This window comes from Melanostigma gelatinosum (genome assembly GCF_949748355.1).
Source record: "Melanostigma gelatinosum genome assembly, chromosome: 8".
Lineage (NCBI taxonomy): Eukaryota > Metazoa > Chordata > Actinopteri > Perciformes > Zoarcidae > Melanostigma > Melanostigma gelatinosum.
This window is the reverse complement of record NC_136641.1, coordinates 2,478,716-2,497,462: the sequence shown is the minus strand read 5'-3', so window position 1 is coordinate 2,497,462 and position 18,747 is coordinate 2,478,716. Positions and strand designations below refer to the sequence as shown.

The following is an 18,747-nucleotide window of genomic DNA, read 5'->3' as shown; positions in this document are numbered from 1 at the left end:
CTCCCTCTTGGCCCTGCCCATCCTCTGCCTCAGCCCCACTCAGCTTAGTTCAGTTTAGTAAAGCTCAGCGTGGCACACAGCTCAGCGTTTTCCTGCTGCTGAGTTCACTTCACAGGATTTTTTTTTTGTATTGAAACACAATCACCTTGAGCTGCGCATACTTTTTTTGTCCATGATATTCCTCCTTATCAGCAGAGTAGAAACCTCTTCTCCTCTCTCTAACCCACTCTGCCATCCTAAACCTGTATACGCTCTTTCTTCTAATACTTCTGACACAAATTGCTACCATTTCAAGGTTATTTCTCCATTCTGTAAACATCTGGTCCTTTTTTTCTCCCCGCATCACAACTGAGAGTGTGACACCCAACAAAGAGATGGAGGGATTGGAAGAGAGAGGAGCGGGGGTTGGGGGTTGTTTCCCCCTGGGCTCAGTAAAAGTAGTTCTGCTTCCCAGTGATGGCTCGGGTTCATCTGAAGAGATGACTTTTATTGATTTGGTTTGATTTCTGCTGCTGAGGGAGCCGAGGAGAGAGAGAGAGGCGTTGGTTTCAAACGCTGCATCATGTGAAGCGGCCCCTGTCTGTTTGGCCCGACACTTATGATACCTGGCCGTCACACAACCTCCTTATTATCTTTTTTAGACGTGTGGCAAGCTGAGGTGAATGAAACAGACTTAAAGATGAGAAGATGTTTCGTCTTGAATGCTGAAATCACATCAGGATGACTCGCTCTGTAAATGGCAAACCTCTGACAGCACGCATACTCACATCTGACCCATTATGCAGTCACACATGCTCAGTCTTTTTGCATATGGAGTGAGAAGCACAGCATCTCCCCTCCTCCCTCCTCACCGCTCTGCTATGCTTTGTGTGAATTATTAAAGTGAAACTGTGGAAGGGCTCGCCGCGCGGCCATCTAACATGGAGGCTGCTCAGCCTGGTCCGCCTGTCGACTGAACTCTAATTGGCAGCTGCTGTCCGCAGGTCATTTTTGGAGATGTCAGTCTTCGTCGCCAGTTGTGAACGCTTCTCACTCTGTGTCTCCGCCCCACCTTAACCTCCTCCTTTCCTTGTCCATACTCTTGTAAACCTAAAAATGAATAAAGGAGTCATTTATGTGCACTGTGGGACGAAGGGTGACCTTCTCTCTGAAGTCATTGCCCCCAGCCAGTCATTTACATAGAGCTGTCAGAATGCAGAGCAGAGCTGGGCCCTCCTGCACCGACCGCTGCACACAAAGAAGTACATAATTGATAATGTACAACACCGCCTGTAGGGATGAGCCACGTCTTCCTCCTCCTCCTCTTCCTCCTCCCCCTTCTTCTTCTACTGCTGCTGCTCCACAGCACATTTCACACTCGTTAAACCCCAACACACACACACATGCGGACATCCTTCTCATCTTTTCCCCTCTCTGTCTCTCTCTGTTCTGTGTGCTGTGTAGGCCCACCGACATACACCGTTCAAGCAGTTGTCTAATTAAAAGACAACAAGGTAAAGCAGGGGTTCTTAACCTTTTTTACCTCGGGGCCCAACTTTTCAAGTACAAAGTGTCCCGGGGCCCACTCTGACTATATGCATCAAAAGTGTCAGTAAACCTGTAGGTCATACAGAAACAGAGCAGTGGGCCTTTGGAGTCAGTAAAAATTTAAGATTTTTGTCCGCATAAAATAAAAAAGTATCTTTCAGTATAAATAACTGCCGGTGGCTGTATCTGTACAGGTAAAGGACAGTATAGGGCTGTAACTACACTATCAGTGAACAACTGCCTCAAATTTGAAGAAGATTGGACAAAGTATGACCATTCTACAGTGTTTCTTCATGAAGAGATCCAGGCGGAGCTCTAAAAGGACATTTGGAGACCCAAATGGACACATGGTAACCACATGATATTCTGACACACTAAAGGTGTTTCTCCCTTTATATTTTGATATTATATTATTTTCCTTTTATTTTTAGCCTTTGCAAATTGCAAAAACTATGTATATATGGACGAAGACATGGTGTGTGAGTAGCGGACTTGCTGCGCTTAATGGCTGCGACACGAACGAGAATGAGAACAGCTCAGTTACGCAAACGTTGGTTGACGGCTTATGGAAGAGGAGGATAAGGTTTGTACTATAAGTACTAGCGTTTTCTGAAGGCAGTAGCTCCATGGTAACATCCGCTAGCACGTTGTCGGGTCTGTAATGTGTCTTTTTCCATCGAAATGCTGCAAGATACGACTTGCAGCGGTTATGGCGACTTTGGACAGTGTGTGTGTGCTCCTTTTGTGGAGAAACCATAAGAAATGAAAGAAAATCGATGATTTCTTTGCAAAGATGAGGATTTTGGGCATGCTGGGATACCAAACACGGACATGTTTTGTGACGTATTTGCGCAAACAAGCCGTAGGAACGGAAGGGGAGGGGATCGAGGATGCCGGTGTTGAACAGGCAAAACCCTTGTTAAATAAATGAGATGATACAATGTGATGATCACAAAGACATTTATTATCATGTGTCTGTAAACCTGCATACACAACAAGAAGCCCAACAGACTTTCCCACGAGCGTTGGATGTTTCGTCGCTTGGTGTCTCTTTATTTCTGAAGGCTTCAGTGCTTCGTTTGATAGCATTAGCTCACATTCCACACACTGAGCACTCGGCTCTGCCTCGTTGCCTCCGTTCACAAAGCCGTACTTAAGAAAGTCAGGGTTGTACTTGCACACACATTTAGACTTTTGGGGGGTATGGCACCACTGTCGTCTTCATTTTTTCTTTTTAATAACTTATCCATAACTTTCGCTACAGGCTAGCGGCTAGCTGAGTGTCTTCTTCTGCTTATTGCAGCTTGTTAAACAACTGACTGACGCATTACCGCCACCAGGTGGTGGGAAGCTATATCGTAACTGAGCGTCTCATGGATAACAGTAATATCTCTGGTGTCTTCAATTGATAACCTATGCGGCCCCGCGGCCCTCGCGGCCCACAAGTGCAAAACTGAAAGTTTTTCGCGGCCCTCTAGGTGGCGCTCGCGGCCCAATCATGGGCCGCGGCCCTATGGTTAAGAATCACTGAGGTAAAGGACTAGTTTGGGACATACTTTAAGAAAGGCCCTTTGAAAGAGATCAAGATCAGGTGAATGCCTGCCTGGCTGCATCTTGATTCACTCGCTGTGACTTTGTGTTCATACAAATTTAATGAGCTGGAATTGAGAAAAGGGACAGAAAAAAGAGGCGAAACTCAGATGTGCTTACCTATTTAAATGTGCGTAGCTGTGGTTACGCAAATGTGAAAGCGATAGGGGCCCTCCTTTTTAGTCCATGCAGGTTCTGATTCATCTGATGTCTGAATTTAAGGAGGAGGGAAAGGAAGGGGGATGAGAAAGTACAGGAGGAACAGAATGGTATTTCGTCTTTTTATGAAGGGGGGGTGGTATCTCATCCACACACACACACTTCTCTCTCACTCACTTAGAAGTGGTTCTCTGATCATATCGTAGTGATTCAAATCCTCTGCAATGCTCATCCACACTCCTTACTAGAGGAAGAAGGAATCAGATGTTTTATGAAAGTAAAAGTATCAATTAGAGTTGAAATCAATTGATTGATGAATCAATTGATTGACAGATTATGAGTTAATAGTCTATTTGATTTTCTTTGTCATATGATTTTTTTTTCTACTGTTGGATTTTCAAAAGTATGCAAAATCACTCAGGTTCCCCTGACTAAAAACTTAGAAATATTCCTTCGCAACCTTCTTTTCTCAGATGTTTCCCCACAGACCTATTAGACGAGCCCTTTATCAGCAACGCCATCTTCTTCTGCTGGATTATTTGTTTTCATGCATTCTCAACACGTGGTGTTCAGACGAGCTGACTCAATATGTATATATGGAGACACAATGAGCAATACTAGTTAAATGCACAAACACAAAAAATACATCTGAGTCATGTATAAAGTGGATGCTCTTTTTATGAGCATAATTTTAATGGAGGTGAAGCTCATCAATATAAAGGTAAACTGATAGTATAGGATACAGTTCAAGTTTAATGGAAACATGTACAAGTGCAGGCACCTCAGAATTGTGCTAACAGCACCGCTGCTTCTTCCGGACATGAACACAAACAAGTGCAGACAGCGGCGTGAAGGGACACGAACTTTGAACTCACATGTGTAAAGGAGAGCACACACACAACTAGAGAGAGAGAGAGAGAGAGAGAGAGAGAGAGAGAGAGAGAGAGAGAGAGAGAGAGAGAGAGAGAGAGAGAGAGAGAGAGAGAGAGAGAGAGAGAGAGAGAGAGAGAGAGAGAGAGAGAGAGAGAGAGAGAGAGAGAGAGAGAGAGAGAGAGAGGCCTGTGCCTGCACCTGTACCTCCGGCCATACACTAATGAATGAAGCGCACCCTCCTCGGGGGCCTTAACAACAACAACAACTGCGTGCTTCATCTTCCTCTCATCCCTCTTTCCCTCCTTCTTTTCATAAGTAGTCTATTAGCAGGAAGGGGCATTGCCAAATAGAGAGAGGCAGAGGAAAAAGAAGGAGAGGAACAGGGTCCCTGTGTTTCAATCCCACTGTGGCGGTGCCAACTTGACTATAGAGAAGCAACAAAGCCGCTGTGTGCCTGGGCAAGGAGAGGGGAGGTGTAGAGGCAACTGGGGTGGAAGGGGAGTTAGGAGTTGAGGGGGCAGTGTGAGGCAGAAAGAGGGGAGACCTGCGATTAACAGTCCAGTAATCAAAGCTAACTGCTCCATTGTGTCTAAAAAGCATCTGATAGCTTCAGAGTGCACTGAGAGCAGCGCTGAGCAAGGAGAGGCAGTGCAGAGGAGGTGTGGCCCATGGTCAATGTGTGTGTGTGTGTGTTCCCGGCAGCAGGGTTAGCACCTGCTCCTTTGTGGCTTAAAAGCCGAGCTAGGAGTAAGCAGTGGGCAGCACACCCCCCCCCCCCCCCCACACACACACACACCTCCTGCTGTTAAAAGGGTTATTACAGTGGCTTTTTAGCAGCCCGTATGTTTTTGCTTTATTATTATATTCAGTACAGTCAGGATGGTCGGGGCTGTGGCCCTTGTGAGCAGAGGGACTGCTACAGTGTACAATCATGTGTACCATTCAGGTGTAGGAAATTACAGGGAGAGTAATGGGGGGGGAGGGAATCTGAAAAGTAGCTTGAACAACAGGGTTTGTTTCCTTTCCATACTCTTTATTTTTGTCTCTCTTCTGATGAAGTGAGCAGGACGAAAGACTCAGAATGTATGTGGGTTTTTTATTTTAACGACGGGTGAGGAGCGATGTTTTGCGAGAATTAAAGATATGATCTTCTCTTTGTGTCAGCGTTACCCTTGGTGTGTTTCAATGGGAGCATCCTGAGCAAGGGTTATTATAGCAAGTCTTTTAAAGCAGTGGAAGGACAATTACCTGTGGCTGTGTGCTGGAGTATACTGAGAAATAACCACTCACACTCTCTTTCCTCTCCTCCCTCCTTTTCTCTGTTTCCTCCTTTACGCACTTGCCTCTCTCCTCCTCTCTGGCTTCCTCTTTCTCCTCTTCCCTCCTCCCCAGATGAGTGTAGAGGGTGACACCAAGCGAACTCGCACTCGGTCCAAGGGAATCAGAGGTGAGTGTTTGTCATCTCTCCTACATGTCTGGCCATGTCTGCTAAAGGTGTTTCCTTGCAACTGCTCTCTCACACACACTCACACACACTTTACTCCTAACATCAGTGTACCTGAGCAACAATGCTGTGTGTTGAGGTGTGTATTGATGTGTGTGCATATGCTGTGAAATGTCCCTCAGTGTGAATATAAACAGCTTAGGTCCAACAGAACAGATGCTTTTTTGGCCACTTTTTACCACCAAACGTCACACCGCTTCTTGTCAGTCACAACACATCACAGAAAGTCATTGGGGAAGAAAGACTCCAGATCTTTGCTTGTAATCATCAGATTCCTGAGTGAACGGGAAGCGCTGGCAGCCAAAGCAGCATGACTCCAGATTTACACTCGGCTCCATACTAAAAACATGGCGTTTCAATAGACAGACTTTGTGGATAGTTCATCCTGGATAAACACGCGAATGCTGCACACGTGTTATTCTTACCGCAGCTCTTATATTGAAGCCTGTCAAGTTAGGGACGTCCTGAAAGTGCATGCAGAATGGCCAAGAGGACGTTGCAGATTTTTTTAAACTCTCAACTTGATTTTCATCTGGACCTCCTCCCATTGTCATGCTTTCGGCCTGCAACAGTGTGGCTGGAGGCATTATGTTTTCTGGTTCTCCTGAACGAGATATCTCAGAATGGCAAAACAAACGTCCCACTCACAGATGAGCAGTAGTCAACTGAAGCTACACATTTCTCAGGAGGTGCTATACTGGCCGAGAAAGCGGAGTTCCCCTCGATCCTCCTGAACGGCTAATGCAGCCACAGCCTCTCTGCGCTGCATTTCTTCGGCCGTACACTCTGGCTCCAGTAGATCCGGCTCAATATCTGAGTCGGCTAAAACACTGTAAAATGTGTCCTCGTCCAGAACGTCTTTTGTACTCGTATTTCTATTACATTACAAGAGAAGAGAAGTTCTGTTTTTGAGCAGTTTCTCTAACGTGACTCCTGCTACCAACAGATAGATAGAGGCTCGTTGAAACAACCTAAAGTTCTTCCTATCTCCAACTATATGACTGTCACTTTAAATGACGGTGCTGGATGCAGAAGAACAGATTTTTCAGCAGAAGAACGCAGGAATTTATTGCGTTAATTGACTTTATTTCCCATCAACACTTATTGGACATAAAAGGTGGCAAATTTCCCCTCCAAGTGTTTTACAGATTTTAATCAGATTATACTACAAATCCTGCTACATCTGATTCATTTAGGTACATTGTTTGAGCATTATGCTCCTTTACGAGCAGATACACTCACACACATACACATAAGGAGAAAATAATGGTTTTAGAAAGCAATTTATCACAGAAAATGAGGCAGTCTAGATGATTTCTAACCATCTGTTGTGTAGTCCAAATACAGATATTTATGCAAAAATAAACATGTTATGCATGTTTATGTTTGTGTTTGGATATGTATTTGTGTACATGTACATCTTGGTACATGTGTCGTTCTGCATGCATTTGTATGTGTACCAGTGTGTGTTTGTGTGTTTAGAGAAACAGTTCAGGAAGGCGTCCAGTCTCTCCAACTGCATGATGAAAGATGGAGAAACTGAGCCGCTGCACACATGTACACCAACACACACACGCACACACACTTATCAAGCGTGTGTGTATTTCCTATGCTCTTATTGTGTCTTGACATCAGCAGTCTTTCTGACATGTGATTAATGCATGTGATGTCGGAGCCCAAACTCAATTCTGGATCATACTGTTTTGTCGTTTGCTCCAAATAAAAATAGGATATATTTCTCCGAACTCATTCTATCGCTCAGCTCTCGATCGATGCCTGCAGCGAGCAGAGAGCCATGTGTGCGTGTTGTTTGTGAGCAGCGCTTGATTTATGTTTTGAAGGCAATTACTATAAGTTGTCCCTGAAAGAAGTGCTGTTTTTTCTACTGATGAAGGCAGTTTTCCCTTTTAATTTCACTTTGCCAATTATGATAACTAAAGTGCAACAATTAATCATGTTTTATTGCTGAAGTCTGCTTTTTTTTTCTGAACAGCACGATGTAATTTGGCTGAACTAGGTTCTCTCTGTGTGTATGCCATTGTGTTGGCCTGTGTGTGTGCGTGTGTGTGTGTGTGTGTGTGCGTGCGTGTGTGTATGTGTGTGTGTGTGTTATTCTACAATATAGCTGGGTTGCATCAACAAGGATTCATGATTAAATGATGCTTTAACTTTAAATAATGTTGAAACAAACTTTAAAACTATCTTAAAATAAAGAAACATTTTATTTAAACTGCTCTTTAAACTTCTCTTTTTAATTCTGTTGCACTAAAACTTTGAACACCAATTTAAACTTGGTCCAGTATTAACTTTAGACTTGCGGAGGTTTAAGTTTGTCACATAGATTGAGCAAAATAATCAAGTTCCCAGAAGAAAGTTAAGGGAGAGACTCATAAACTAACAGGCCATCTTTTAAAAAGTGTTCTCCTCACTGTTCTGTTATCTGTTTTTTATCTTCTATTTTTGACCATATTGCTCCGTTAATTCAGCCAACAAGTTTTTCTCAAATGAGGACAAATTGGAGCTTTTCTGCTGAGTCATCATAAGTAACGTTACACAACTAACTGACTTTTTAGCTAGCTAGCAAACGATGGGACGTTTTGTTAAAGAAAACAAAGCAGGCCCCTCTTCTATGGAATACTTACTATGTCTTGACAGCATGCTCATTTATTTATTTATGTATTTTAAATCTTTACAGCAACCATCAATTTTGGTTTAAACTTGGATTTACGAAACAAAGATTGCTTTTTAATAGTGCAGGGCTCTGGATTTACTCATTGTAAACCTATCTTTGCTAAACTCTGATTAGAAGTAATTCCAGATTACATTAACCCTTGTTGGAACAACCCAGCCTATGTTTGTGCAGGCCGGTGCTACACCCCTGTTTGTTTCCTGCTCACTCTTGTGAAAATGTGTTTGTATGTGTGTGTGTGTATGTATGCATGTAGATATGTACCGGTATGTGTGTGTGTGTGTATATATGCATGTAGATATGTGTGTGTGTGTGTGTGTGTGTGTGAGCCCATGAGTGTGTAGGTGTTTTTTCTTCTCCTGATCATGCAGTCAGCCGTGTGTGCCTCTATGAGGAGGCCTCATGGGATTCGTATGCATTTGTGATTTATTGATCTGAGATTCTTTTAGCAGCGCAGCTTTCAGAGCAGTCGTTCACCTTTGTTCTCCCTCCCTGTGTCTTTCTTCTCCTCCCCCATCTCTCTCTCCCCCTCTCCCCTCAGTTCCTATTGAGCTCGTAGGACAAGAGCTGAGGTAAGTAAACACCTTCATCTTTGTGCAAATCCCTTTCATAAAGTTCTTTTATGTGCACCGTAGAGCACCCCCCGGCACTTGTAGACTCACTATCAGTGCTTCTTTAGATGATGGAGTATATATATATATATATACCGGTGTATATATATATATATATATTTTTATTTCTCACCATCAGCACTTCTCGTGGTCAGTGCCTCCAACAGGCTGCTATTGATTTCTCATGGCCTTTTTGCCATTTCCTGATATGAACACATACAGTAGAGAATGAAGGGGGCGGGCGTAAGATCTTTTTGCGGTCCGATCGAAGGATGGTGAAGGGTGAATTCTGTTTCTCTGCTGCTCTACCTTGCTGGTTCTTCTCCTCCCCTCTCCTACCCGGGCTGCAGCTTGCTCTCCGGTCATGAGAGTCCTCCTTCCTCTGCCTCGATTTAAATTATTTTTTCATTCTCTCTCATTTTGTCACACTTCACCTCCGAGCATTGATCTGAGCTCGGCACTCCAAAATAAGCCTTTTGATTTCTGGATGAAGAAAAAAAACAGTAGGGAGGCCAGAGAGCGCCTCATTTAAAATGCAAATGCAGCAATTTTTTACAAGTGAAATTAATATTAAGGATAATTGGAGTAATAAAGGGCAATTGCTGGGGGGAAGTTAATGAGAACTGAAATGAGCTGTCCTGAGGGGTCATGGCAACCTGAATCAGAGGCGATCCTGTCATCACCTGATGATGATGCCAGGTGAGGAGAGCAGAGCAGGGGAAATTACAGCAGGTCTCGGCTGATCCTTATAGCTCATAGTAACAGGATATAGGCCAGGCTTAATGTATGACATACAATATTATGTTCTGCACGGCTTGATGCCACCTGCATTCATGCATATGTGTGTCTGATGGATGGTCGGGGGGGGGGCATCTCTGTGCATGTGTGTGCTCAGTTTGCATGTCTTTGCTTTGTTTTCTTGATTTGCTTTGTTTATTGCCTGTGGTTATCATGGCCTCTGCATAGGGACTAAAATGCACCCTGTCTTAAACATATCTCTAACCTCCATCCATCCCATCCAGCTGCCCCACCCCTGGATGCAATGGCTCTGGCCATATCAGTGGGAGATACTCACGACACAGAAGGTAGGGCAGATTAAAAACCCACCCTCTGTCCGTCCTTCCTCTCTGTCTGTTTGTCCTCGTCCTCTCTGCCACACAACATCTGCTTTGTTGAAAATACAAACCTGATGCCTTGATTTTTTTTAAAAGGAACACTTCGACATTATGGGAAATGCGCTTATTTGCTTTCATGCCGAGCGTTAGATGATAAGAGCGATACCGCTCTCATGTCTGTGCTAATTATGAAGCTACAGCCAGCAGCCAGTTAGCATAGCTCAGCATTAAACTGACTATCTGTCTCTGTCCAAAGGTGACAGAATCCACCCACTAAGGACCACACAAAGACAAATACAACTCTTTGTTTTGTACCAGACTATTTCTTGTCCAGGTGCAGCGCCTTCTCTGGCCTCCATCACTACATCACTCACAGTTATGGCAAGACTCCAGGAAGTCACTTGCAGGCTAGCTGTTCCCGGTCTTGATGTTCAGATAAGATAGGATGTAATCGAGAGCAAGGCCGCTAAATTCAAGTCAAGACTGAGACCAATTCAAAGCAGAGTCACAGTCATAAAAACAGTTTCATATTTAGTGTGTTTAGTTGTAAAATTTGACAAAATCTAAAAAAGAAAGAAGATAAAATAGGACATTGTAAAGCAGAAATATTTATTTTCAGATTTATTGTGGTAATTATTTGGACCCCTGAAGTTTATGTTGTGATTGAAGACAAGTTTCTTTTGCAAAAAATAAACAAGACGTAAGGATAGAATCCACATATTTTAGAGTTTGAGATTAGACTATTAGAGAATATCTGTTTTTGAGATTGCACAGAAACTCCCAGAGCCTCCAAATCTAAACCTATAAGTAATAAAGTTTTCAGTGGACAGCAGTGAGACGTGATTTCTTCAGGTTTTATTGGCGCGTAATTCTCCCTCCCTCCTCTTCTGTATCGCTCACCCTCAGAGTCCTTGCGAGACTCGGGGAAGCTCACTGGCTTGTGACTCCTCTTTATTGAGGGGCAGATATTAGCTATCTGTTTACATGTGTATTCGTTCAGCAGGCAATTTCAGATGCACTTTGTTTATAGATCGTCCCCCAATCTCTCTCGGCATCTCCCAGGTGAGAGTAAGAGGGAGTTTATTGGATTTCACCCTCTACTGCCTCGCCCGCCCGCCTCTCCATACAAGTTGTTCATCAAACGTTCCAGTCAATTGGCTGCGATCTCTTGTGATTTCTGAGTGAGCCCGCCCCCCCAGGCCACGTTTGTTGACTCATACTCTCCAAAAACACCTCTCCATCGTTCTTCATGTCAAAACACACAAACACCCTCCGTCATGCTGTTTGATGTCCCCCATGGACACGATGAGGTGCATGAAGTTTTATTAGATGTTTGAGGTGTTTGGGACTTCCGATTACAACCCTGCTTGGTATTCATGATCCTGTTGTCTCTGTTCTCTCTTCTTTCTCCCACCATTAGCATTTTGGGCTGCCCTATAGCCAGAAAGCGCCGTCTAGAGGAAGCAGAAGCCGACCAGGAGCAAGAGCAGGACACAGAGCGGCCCGCCTCCAAGAAGAAGTCCCACCCCCTGAAAATGGCCCTGGACGAGGGCTTCAGCGCAGAGAGTGACACCAGCAGCGAGGCTGAAGGCGAGGGAGAGAATGATGGAGAGACAGCAGGAGAGACCAAGGAGGTGGAGGAGGAGGAGGAGGAGGAGGAGGAGGACGAGAGGGGGGCAGCTATAGAGGAGATGACAAAAGACCTGACTCAGGATGGACAGACAAATAGACAGGAGGAGGAGACACAGATGGAGGAAGAAGAGGAGAGGGAAGAAGAAGAAGTATATCAGAAGGAGAACACATTCACTGCAGATGAAGGTGAGCTTTTTCTACTTGAGACCAACCAGCTCATATTAACCACAGTCATCTTTGCTATTCTTCACCGATGAGGAAAATCTACCTCTAAACTCAGCAGCTTTTCAACCAATCCTCTATGTCTATAAACCAGTGGCGGGCCGTGCATTTTATACCTGGGCCTTCAGTGCTGTCGTGCAGCTGAAACACCTCCTAATAACCTCAATATGCAAACTACGCTTATTTGTTTCTAGGGGTGTAACAATACACGTATTCGTTTTAAACCATTCGGTAGCAGGCTTACGAACCGAACAATACGTTTGAATAATACTAGTACATTTGGAAAATGCAGAAGCTTAAATTGTGGGAAATATAATGTTTTCGGTGGACTGCGCTCACGTAGGAGACAACGGGCTGTGACCTCTGAACCCGAAACAAAAAAAACAAAAACAAAAGACAGCTGAGGCACCGTGTGTGTTCTGGGAGGCTACGCTAAACGCGCTTAACAAACAATGCGCATGACATATGCTTCGTAATTAACGGACAATGCATATAATCCAAATCTATATAATTGACACAATGACAACAACAAACTCACAAGAACCACTCACATATATTCACATGACAACAAAGCAACAAATCAATCTAGCAGACCTGCAGCGGAACACGCATTCTGCTACACACTCGAGGGCCATTCAGATATGAGCTGTAAAAATACAAACGCAGTTATCTTACCAAATGCTGTTCACTTAAAGAAGATCCTCCTTTCTTTGTTGACAAAGAGTTTAATCCCACGGTTAAATCCCAACTCACGAATCCGTTTCTCCTCCTCCTTCAGCCATTGAGTGATGAAAACAACAAAGCTACAGCAAGCAAAATGCAAAAAATGTCATAATTTCTTCCATATCTTTCAATTTGAACTCTTACTACTCCGACTAAGCCTCTGATGGCTACTTTAAGTTTCATTTCACAATAGTCACAAGCTCGCCTACTGACCAATCACAGCACACGCTGCACCTCATTACAGAGCTGCACCTTAAAACTGAGCTGCACATAATGCTGACGTAGTTGTAGGCCAGCTAGCAGCTCTGACATGTCAAAGAATACGCCCAACATGTCAAACTAAAGATCTGATTGGTTGAAGACTATGACAATCAACAATATCATCCCCATTCACTTAAAGTGCACATGGATGCACTTGTGAGTCTGCAGGCATCCAGCCTCTCTTCTTACCTAGAGACAGAGGTGAAATCTGATTGGATAAAATGGGAAAAATATTTTTTATGAATTATAATACATGTGGTGTATTTAAGAAAAATTATAAAATAGCTATAACTTTGTGATTCTGTTTAGGCCAGCAGAGAAGGCCTTGCAGGCCCTGACGGCCCACCACTGATATAAACCATGAAAGATTATTCAGCTATAAAAAATGACAAACTGGTTCCAGCTTTGAACATTTGCTATTTACTCCGTTCTACAGCACCGTAAATTAATAATCTTTGGGCTTTGGACTGTTAATCGAACAAAACAAGATGTATAAACTCACCCCTTTGGGCCTTTGGTGACAATGAGTAGTGTTTTTTCAACATTTAGAGATTAACTGGATTGATCATAAAAAGAATCGAGAGATTAAAGGGTACTCCAGTGATTAAGTATTGCACTTCTATAAAGTTAAGGAAGTCACACGAGGCATATTGTGTGAATGGTCCAAAATCGAAGCAGCTGGGCCTAAGACATCCTGAGGATGGGTCCTACATTTCCCATAAAGCAACTCAACAGCATCCCTCTTTAGATCCTCACTGCTTCTGAAATGCCCATCTCTTCCAAACTCCAGTCTTCCAGTTAGTAATGCAGCCCTTCTGTTAAAACATGAAGTCTCAAGCCTTAACCAAGATATCCTTGATAACATCACTATGACATCATCAGGGTATGTTTTTTTTATTTTTTAAGGCTCCTCCAGAGACATAACTGTTTTCACAAGCTGATTGGTGCTCAGAAGTGCTAAATTCCTTTTAGTGCTCCTTTAATCAGTGATAAAATATTATTTGCAGTTCTTTGATGAAGGTTCTTTGATGAAGGTTTCCTTTGATGAACAATTAGGATAGAGTTTAATCTCTACCTTTATTGTGTATGATTTAACATAACCTTTTTCATTTGTGAAACCTTTTGTTGGTGGTTGTGTGGCTCTGCTTGAGATTCTCCATCCAGGGCATGAAAGTCATTGAGCCACATCACATGCAATGCAGTGAGCATTTAGGAAGTGTGCAATAACATGGCAAGTGTTTTTTCCCTGATAATGCTACATCGTGAAGAACAAATCTGTGTTTAAATCATCAGGAGGAGAGCTAGTTAACATCAGCTGTGAGCTATTTTTTAGCGGGTTATCACGTGTTTAAATAACCTGCATATATTATTATAAGGTATAATATTACAGGAGGTGAGTTGCCATTCCTCTTATTGACCACTAGGGGACATTGGGAGTTAATGTCTTTCTGCTTCTACAAGCTGCTTTACATCTCCACACTGTCACATCAGGTGTTTTTATTTCTCAGTGAATGACTTAGCAAGCAGGGAGGTGAGGCCAGTGAACACATTGCTGACAATAGCTTTAGCTCACTGCGTGACTCACTTTTTCCTGGGTATCACTGCTCTGACCTCTTCATCTGCTTCCACAGAGGAAGAGTGTGTGATCATCGAGCCGGAGTTTGGAGCAGCGCCACCTGCAACTGAGGAGTGCCAGTCTCCCTCTCAGAGCGCAGAGGAGGTGGCCAACTCTCTCCTCCACCTCGGCTGCCTCTCCGACAACAATGCCCCCACCGTGGCCATTCAGCAGCCTGTTGCCGTGGAGACTGAGGAGGATGTCACTGTGGCAGCCGAACGGGGGGAAGAAGTTAAGGACGAACAGGAAGGGGGCATGAATGAGGGGGAAGAGGAGGAGGTGGCACGCGGGGTTCAAGCATCAGAAGAGGCATCTGCTCTGCAGAAGGAGGCAGCTGAAGTGGAGGAAGAGGAGTTGGAGGAGGAGGTAGAAGATGAGAAAGGAGAGTGCCTAGACAGGAGCAACAATGTGATCCAAGAGAACCACCAATATCTGACTGAAGATGTTCGCCATGAACAGATCAAAGATGACAAGGAGGAGGAGGAAGAGGAGGAAGAGATTGCAGGGCCAGCACAGCAAAGCCGGGGCACTCCAGAAGAGGAGGAGGAGGAGGAGGAGGAGGAGGAGGAGAAAGATGAAGAGGTGAACCACATTCTGCCCATTTCTGATGTGCCAACCGCCATCCGGAACAACACCAGCACCACAGCAGCTCAGGGAACACGCATCAAGGCCGAGGACCACAGGGCCAGTCCCCTAGAAAACTACAACACCAACAGGGCCAGTCCACTTGACAAATATGACTTTCATAAACCTAGCCCGCTTCAGAACTACAAGGCTAGCCCTCCTTTAAGCTACAGCTCGCACAGAGTCAGTCCACTGGAGGACTACTTCCCCAACCTCAGAGGTGAGAACTATAAGATCCACAAAGCCCTGTCCTCCACCTCTCCCGACATTATCGAGGTGCGATCAGATAGGTCAGAGGAGAGAGACTTTGACGACGTGGATGGGGACGACGAGCGCGATGATGAAGACAGCCTGTCGCAGCGTTCCACGGTGACGGACGAGTCGGAGATGTTTGACATAACCCGAGGGAACCTGGGCCTGCTGGAGCAAGCCATCGCCCTGAAGGCGGAGCAGGTGAAGCCGGCCGGGCCCAGGGAGCTGCTCCGCGCCCCAGATATCCACCACCAGCGATACTTCACCATGGATGACAGGCCAAAGCACCTTGACGTCATCCGCAAGAGCTACTTCAGCAAAGGTAGGGCCGAGCTAAGAGCAGAGCTACAACATGTACACATGAAAGGGGCTTGAGGCAGGAACATTTAGTCCTCTTTATTTAGGCCTGAACACACAAGACCACCTGTCCGTTCCACAGAAGCGATGGGGCCACGTATTTGGACACACGTAGATGAGCGCACAGAAAACAATGTTCTAAACCAGCACAAGGTGTCGTGTGCTGAACTAAATGTTTTGAGCAGAGCGCACTAACAAACACAGTGTACCAAATAAACAGAGGATGAGTCACGGATCCTCCCCTCCGTAGTGATATGGATGAAGTGGTTCCAGCTGAATAGACTTCCATGAAGAGCGGAGAGGAAGTGCTTGAAGAGAGGGTGAGAAGGGACAACAGCGAGAGAGATGACAACACGTGTTAGAGAGGAAGAGAGAGGAGAGGAGCGCAGGTTGTTCCACACTCACTGTTTGTTTACATGCTGAATGTGTTCGGGCCTTGTATTTCACAGTTGGCACGGTGCCCACTTGTCATGCTCCTCGCAGTATAGCAGCAGTGTGATTGCTAGTATCTGCCCTCTCCTTGGCCTCAACTCCCTCCCGTGGTGACGTTCCTGTTCTGCTCAACGCTAATTGGGAGATGCATGTCTCGTTAACATTCAATTTGAAGGCCAATAGAGCATCGAACCATCCTCTTGGTCCTTACTCCTCTCTCCAGTCACAGTGCCGCTGATTCTGGCTGGCTCACTACAAGTAGCAGCAGGGCTCAGTAGGCATCTTTAATTATGTGTAAATCTTAGTAGCATGATTTCCCCCAGATGGATTTTCAGGTGTTGTTTTGTCCGAGATCCCAACAAGATCCTTGGAAGAGTGGAAAATCATCAAAGCGTACAGGATAAGTAGGTCGACTTTGTTTCGGGTTAACTTTGAAAAAGCTGCAATATTTCTTTCATTGGATAGTATTTCATCCTTGGGAGCGTTTAAAAATAAACACACTCAAATCACATTTAGACGAAGGCACACAACCCCTCTTGCATTTACGGCGATACGTAAGACACAAGGAGCAGGTACAGATGGTGTCGCTTTTCTACAGTTGTCTGAAATATGTCTAGATTTCATGCTCAGCCTGATGGCATTAAACACTTGCCTTTGTCCTCCTTATTCATCCCACTTTCTCCTCTCCTCTCCTCTCCTCTCCTCTCCTCTCCTCTCCTCTCCTCTCCTCCTCTATCCAGAGAGCAGTAGGCCAGAGAAGAGGGAGATCAAGTGTCCCACCCCGGGGTGTGATGGGACGGGTCACGTGACCGGTCTTTACCCCCACCACCGCAGCTTGTCAGGCTGTCCGCACAAGGACAGGATCCCCCCAGAGAGTGAGTGTTCTTCAGCTGCTTAGCAGATGAAAATAAGCACAGAGAGAAGACAAGTGAAAAGAAAGGGCGGCGTGACGGTGACAGAAGCACACCACCTCTCCTCACTATGGAGTTAGACATCGATTACTGTAATACCAGTTTAATCACGGTTCATGTGTTTTTTCTGCTAAATATCTCACTTTGAGGCTTTTGATATAACCGAGCTATTCGGTCTTCACCATTGTACATACTGCTGCTAGAGGACTCAGACAACCATGTCAAAGTTGACAGGTAAAAAAGGTTAACAGTCTATCAAAATTGAAATGACATGTTTGGATTTGGTTCACTGGCTTTGTTCTCTAAAGCTATGCAGATAGGAATCTACAGTGGTACAGCGTTTTTCCCACATCTCCCCAGACATTAATGTCAGAGGCCACCTTCCTGTAGCCATGACTACAGGTCCATTTAATGCCCAGTTCCCTGCTATTCTCTGATTAAGGTTCACTTCCTATTCCTGCTGGTATTTTTACTTTGGGACCATCCTAACCCTATTAGGAGGGGCAGGGGAAGTCTTATTGCTGATGAGGATAAACATATTTTTTTGGAAGAGCAGGAAATGGTCTTAATGTTTTTCTCATTCCAGATTTATATTTTATAATATTACATTTTTTCTTACAGTGGAGCGGTTCACTTATTCATTAGAACTAGTTACTGCTTTTGGGCAGGTTTTTATTCAAAAACATAGACAGGAGCTGGAACATTGAACATTTTGTTATGTTTGCCATCGTCGAGAGGAGGGGGAATATTTATAATGCTGGAGTGTGTCTTGGCTTTTAATAAAAGGAAATAATAAGATTCAACCCTTCACCCCGACCAAATTATTTACATACAGTCCCTTACATGAAAATGTGTTTTATTAAATAGTTCGGATTAAGTTCTGGATTTTCTCTGACCCTGTGTGTGTGTGTGTGTGTGTGTGTGTGTGTGTGTGTGTGTGTGTGTGTGTGTGTGTGTGTGTGTGTGTGTGTTGTCTTCTCCTCAGTTCTGGCCATGCATGAGAATGTGCTGAAGTGTCCAACCCCTGGCTGCACCGGTCAGGGCCATGTTAACAGCAACCGTAACACACACCGCAGGTATTCATGCATACATTACAGTATCTGTTCAGATCTGTATTTGTGGTTAAGTGTGTCTTTGATTTCCCTTTTGTGTATTTGCAAGCTCATATATTCATATATGCAGGGATGTGTCAGTCCACATCAATGTGATGCAGATTTACATGGTCAGCAACATCTTTTGTCTCCTCCTCCAGTCTTTCTGGATGCCCCATTGCTGCTGCAGAAAAGCTGTCCAAGGGCCATGATAAGCAGCATCTCTCTCAGCCCGGCAGCGAGCACCTCAAAGGAAGTCCGAACGACAGAGTGTTAAGGTGGGCCATCAGAAAAGTATCCTATTATATACTTACGGTCTTTTAAATCGTTATTTTTACAGTCCTGTCCTGTTATATTAGATAAGTATGGAGCCCCAATGCCGAAAAAAGGTTATCAGACGAGTCAAAAACAGAATACATGAATTAATAAACTGTTAATTAGATAATTAAAATGGAGTGTTAACAGAAATATAACGCTTTATACTTGCCCTTTAACCATACCTCCAATCAGTGGATAAAAAGAAAAAGGCTTTTAAAAAAGTCCTTTACCTCAGCTGTAC

At 44.3% G+C, this 18,747-nt stretch overlaps 1 protein-coding gene across 1 annotated transcript in view; it reads left to right on the top strand.

Annotated features, from left to right (window-relative positions):
* Positions 1 to 18,747, top strand: part of LOC306780768 (myelin transcription factor 1-like) — a gene marked incomplete at both ends in the record, with an annotated part of 120,942 nt that overhangs the window by 86,975 nt on the left and 15,220 nt on the right. The window contains 8 exons of the mRNA XM_079273248.1: positions 5,542 to 5,596; positions 8,884 to 8,914; positions 9,976 to 10,038; positions 11,489 to 11,886; positions 14,538 to 15,719; positions 16,927 to 17,061; positions 18,083 to 18,173; positions 18,350 to 18,466. Coding sequence (XP_079129374.1) covers positions 5,542 to 5,596; positions 8,884 to 8,914; positions 9,976 to 10,038; positions 11,489 to 11,886; positions 14,538 to 15,719; positions 16,927 to 17,061; positions 18,083 to 18,173; positions 18,350 to 18,466 — 2,072 coding nt within the window. The remainder of the gene's footprint in view (positions 1 to 5,541; positions 5,597 to 8,883; positions 8,915 to 9,975; positions 10,039 to 11,488; positions 11,887 to 14,537; positions 15,720 to 16,926; positions 17,062 to 18,082; positions 18,174 to 18,349; positions 18,467 to 18,747) is intronic.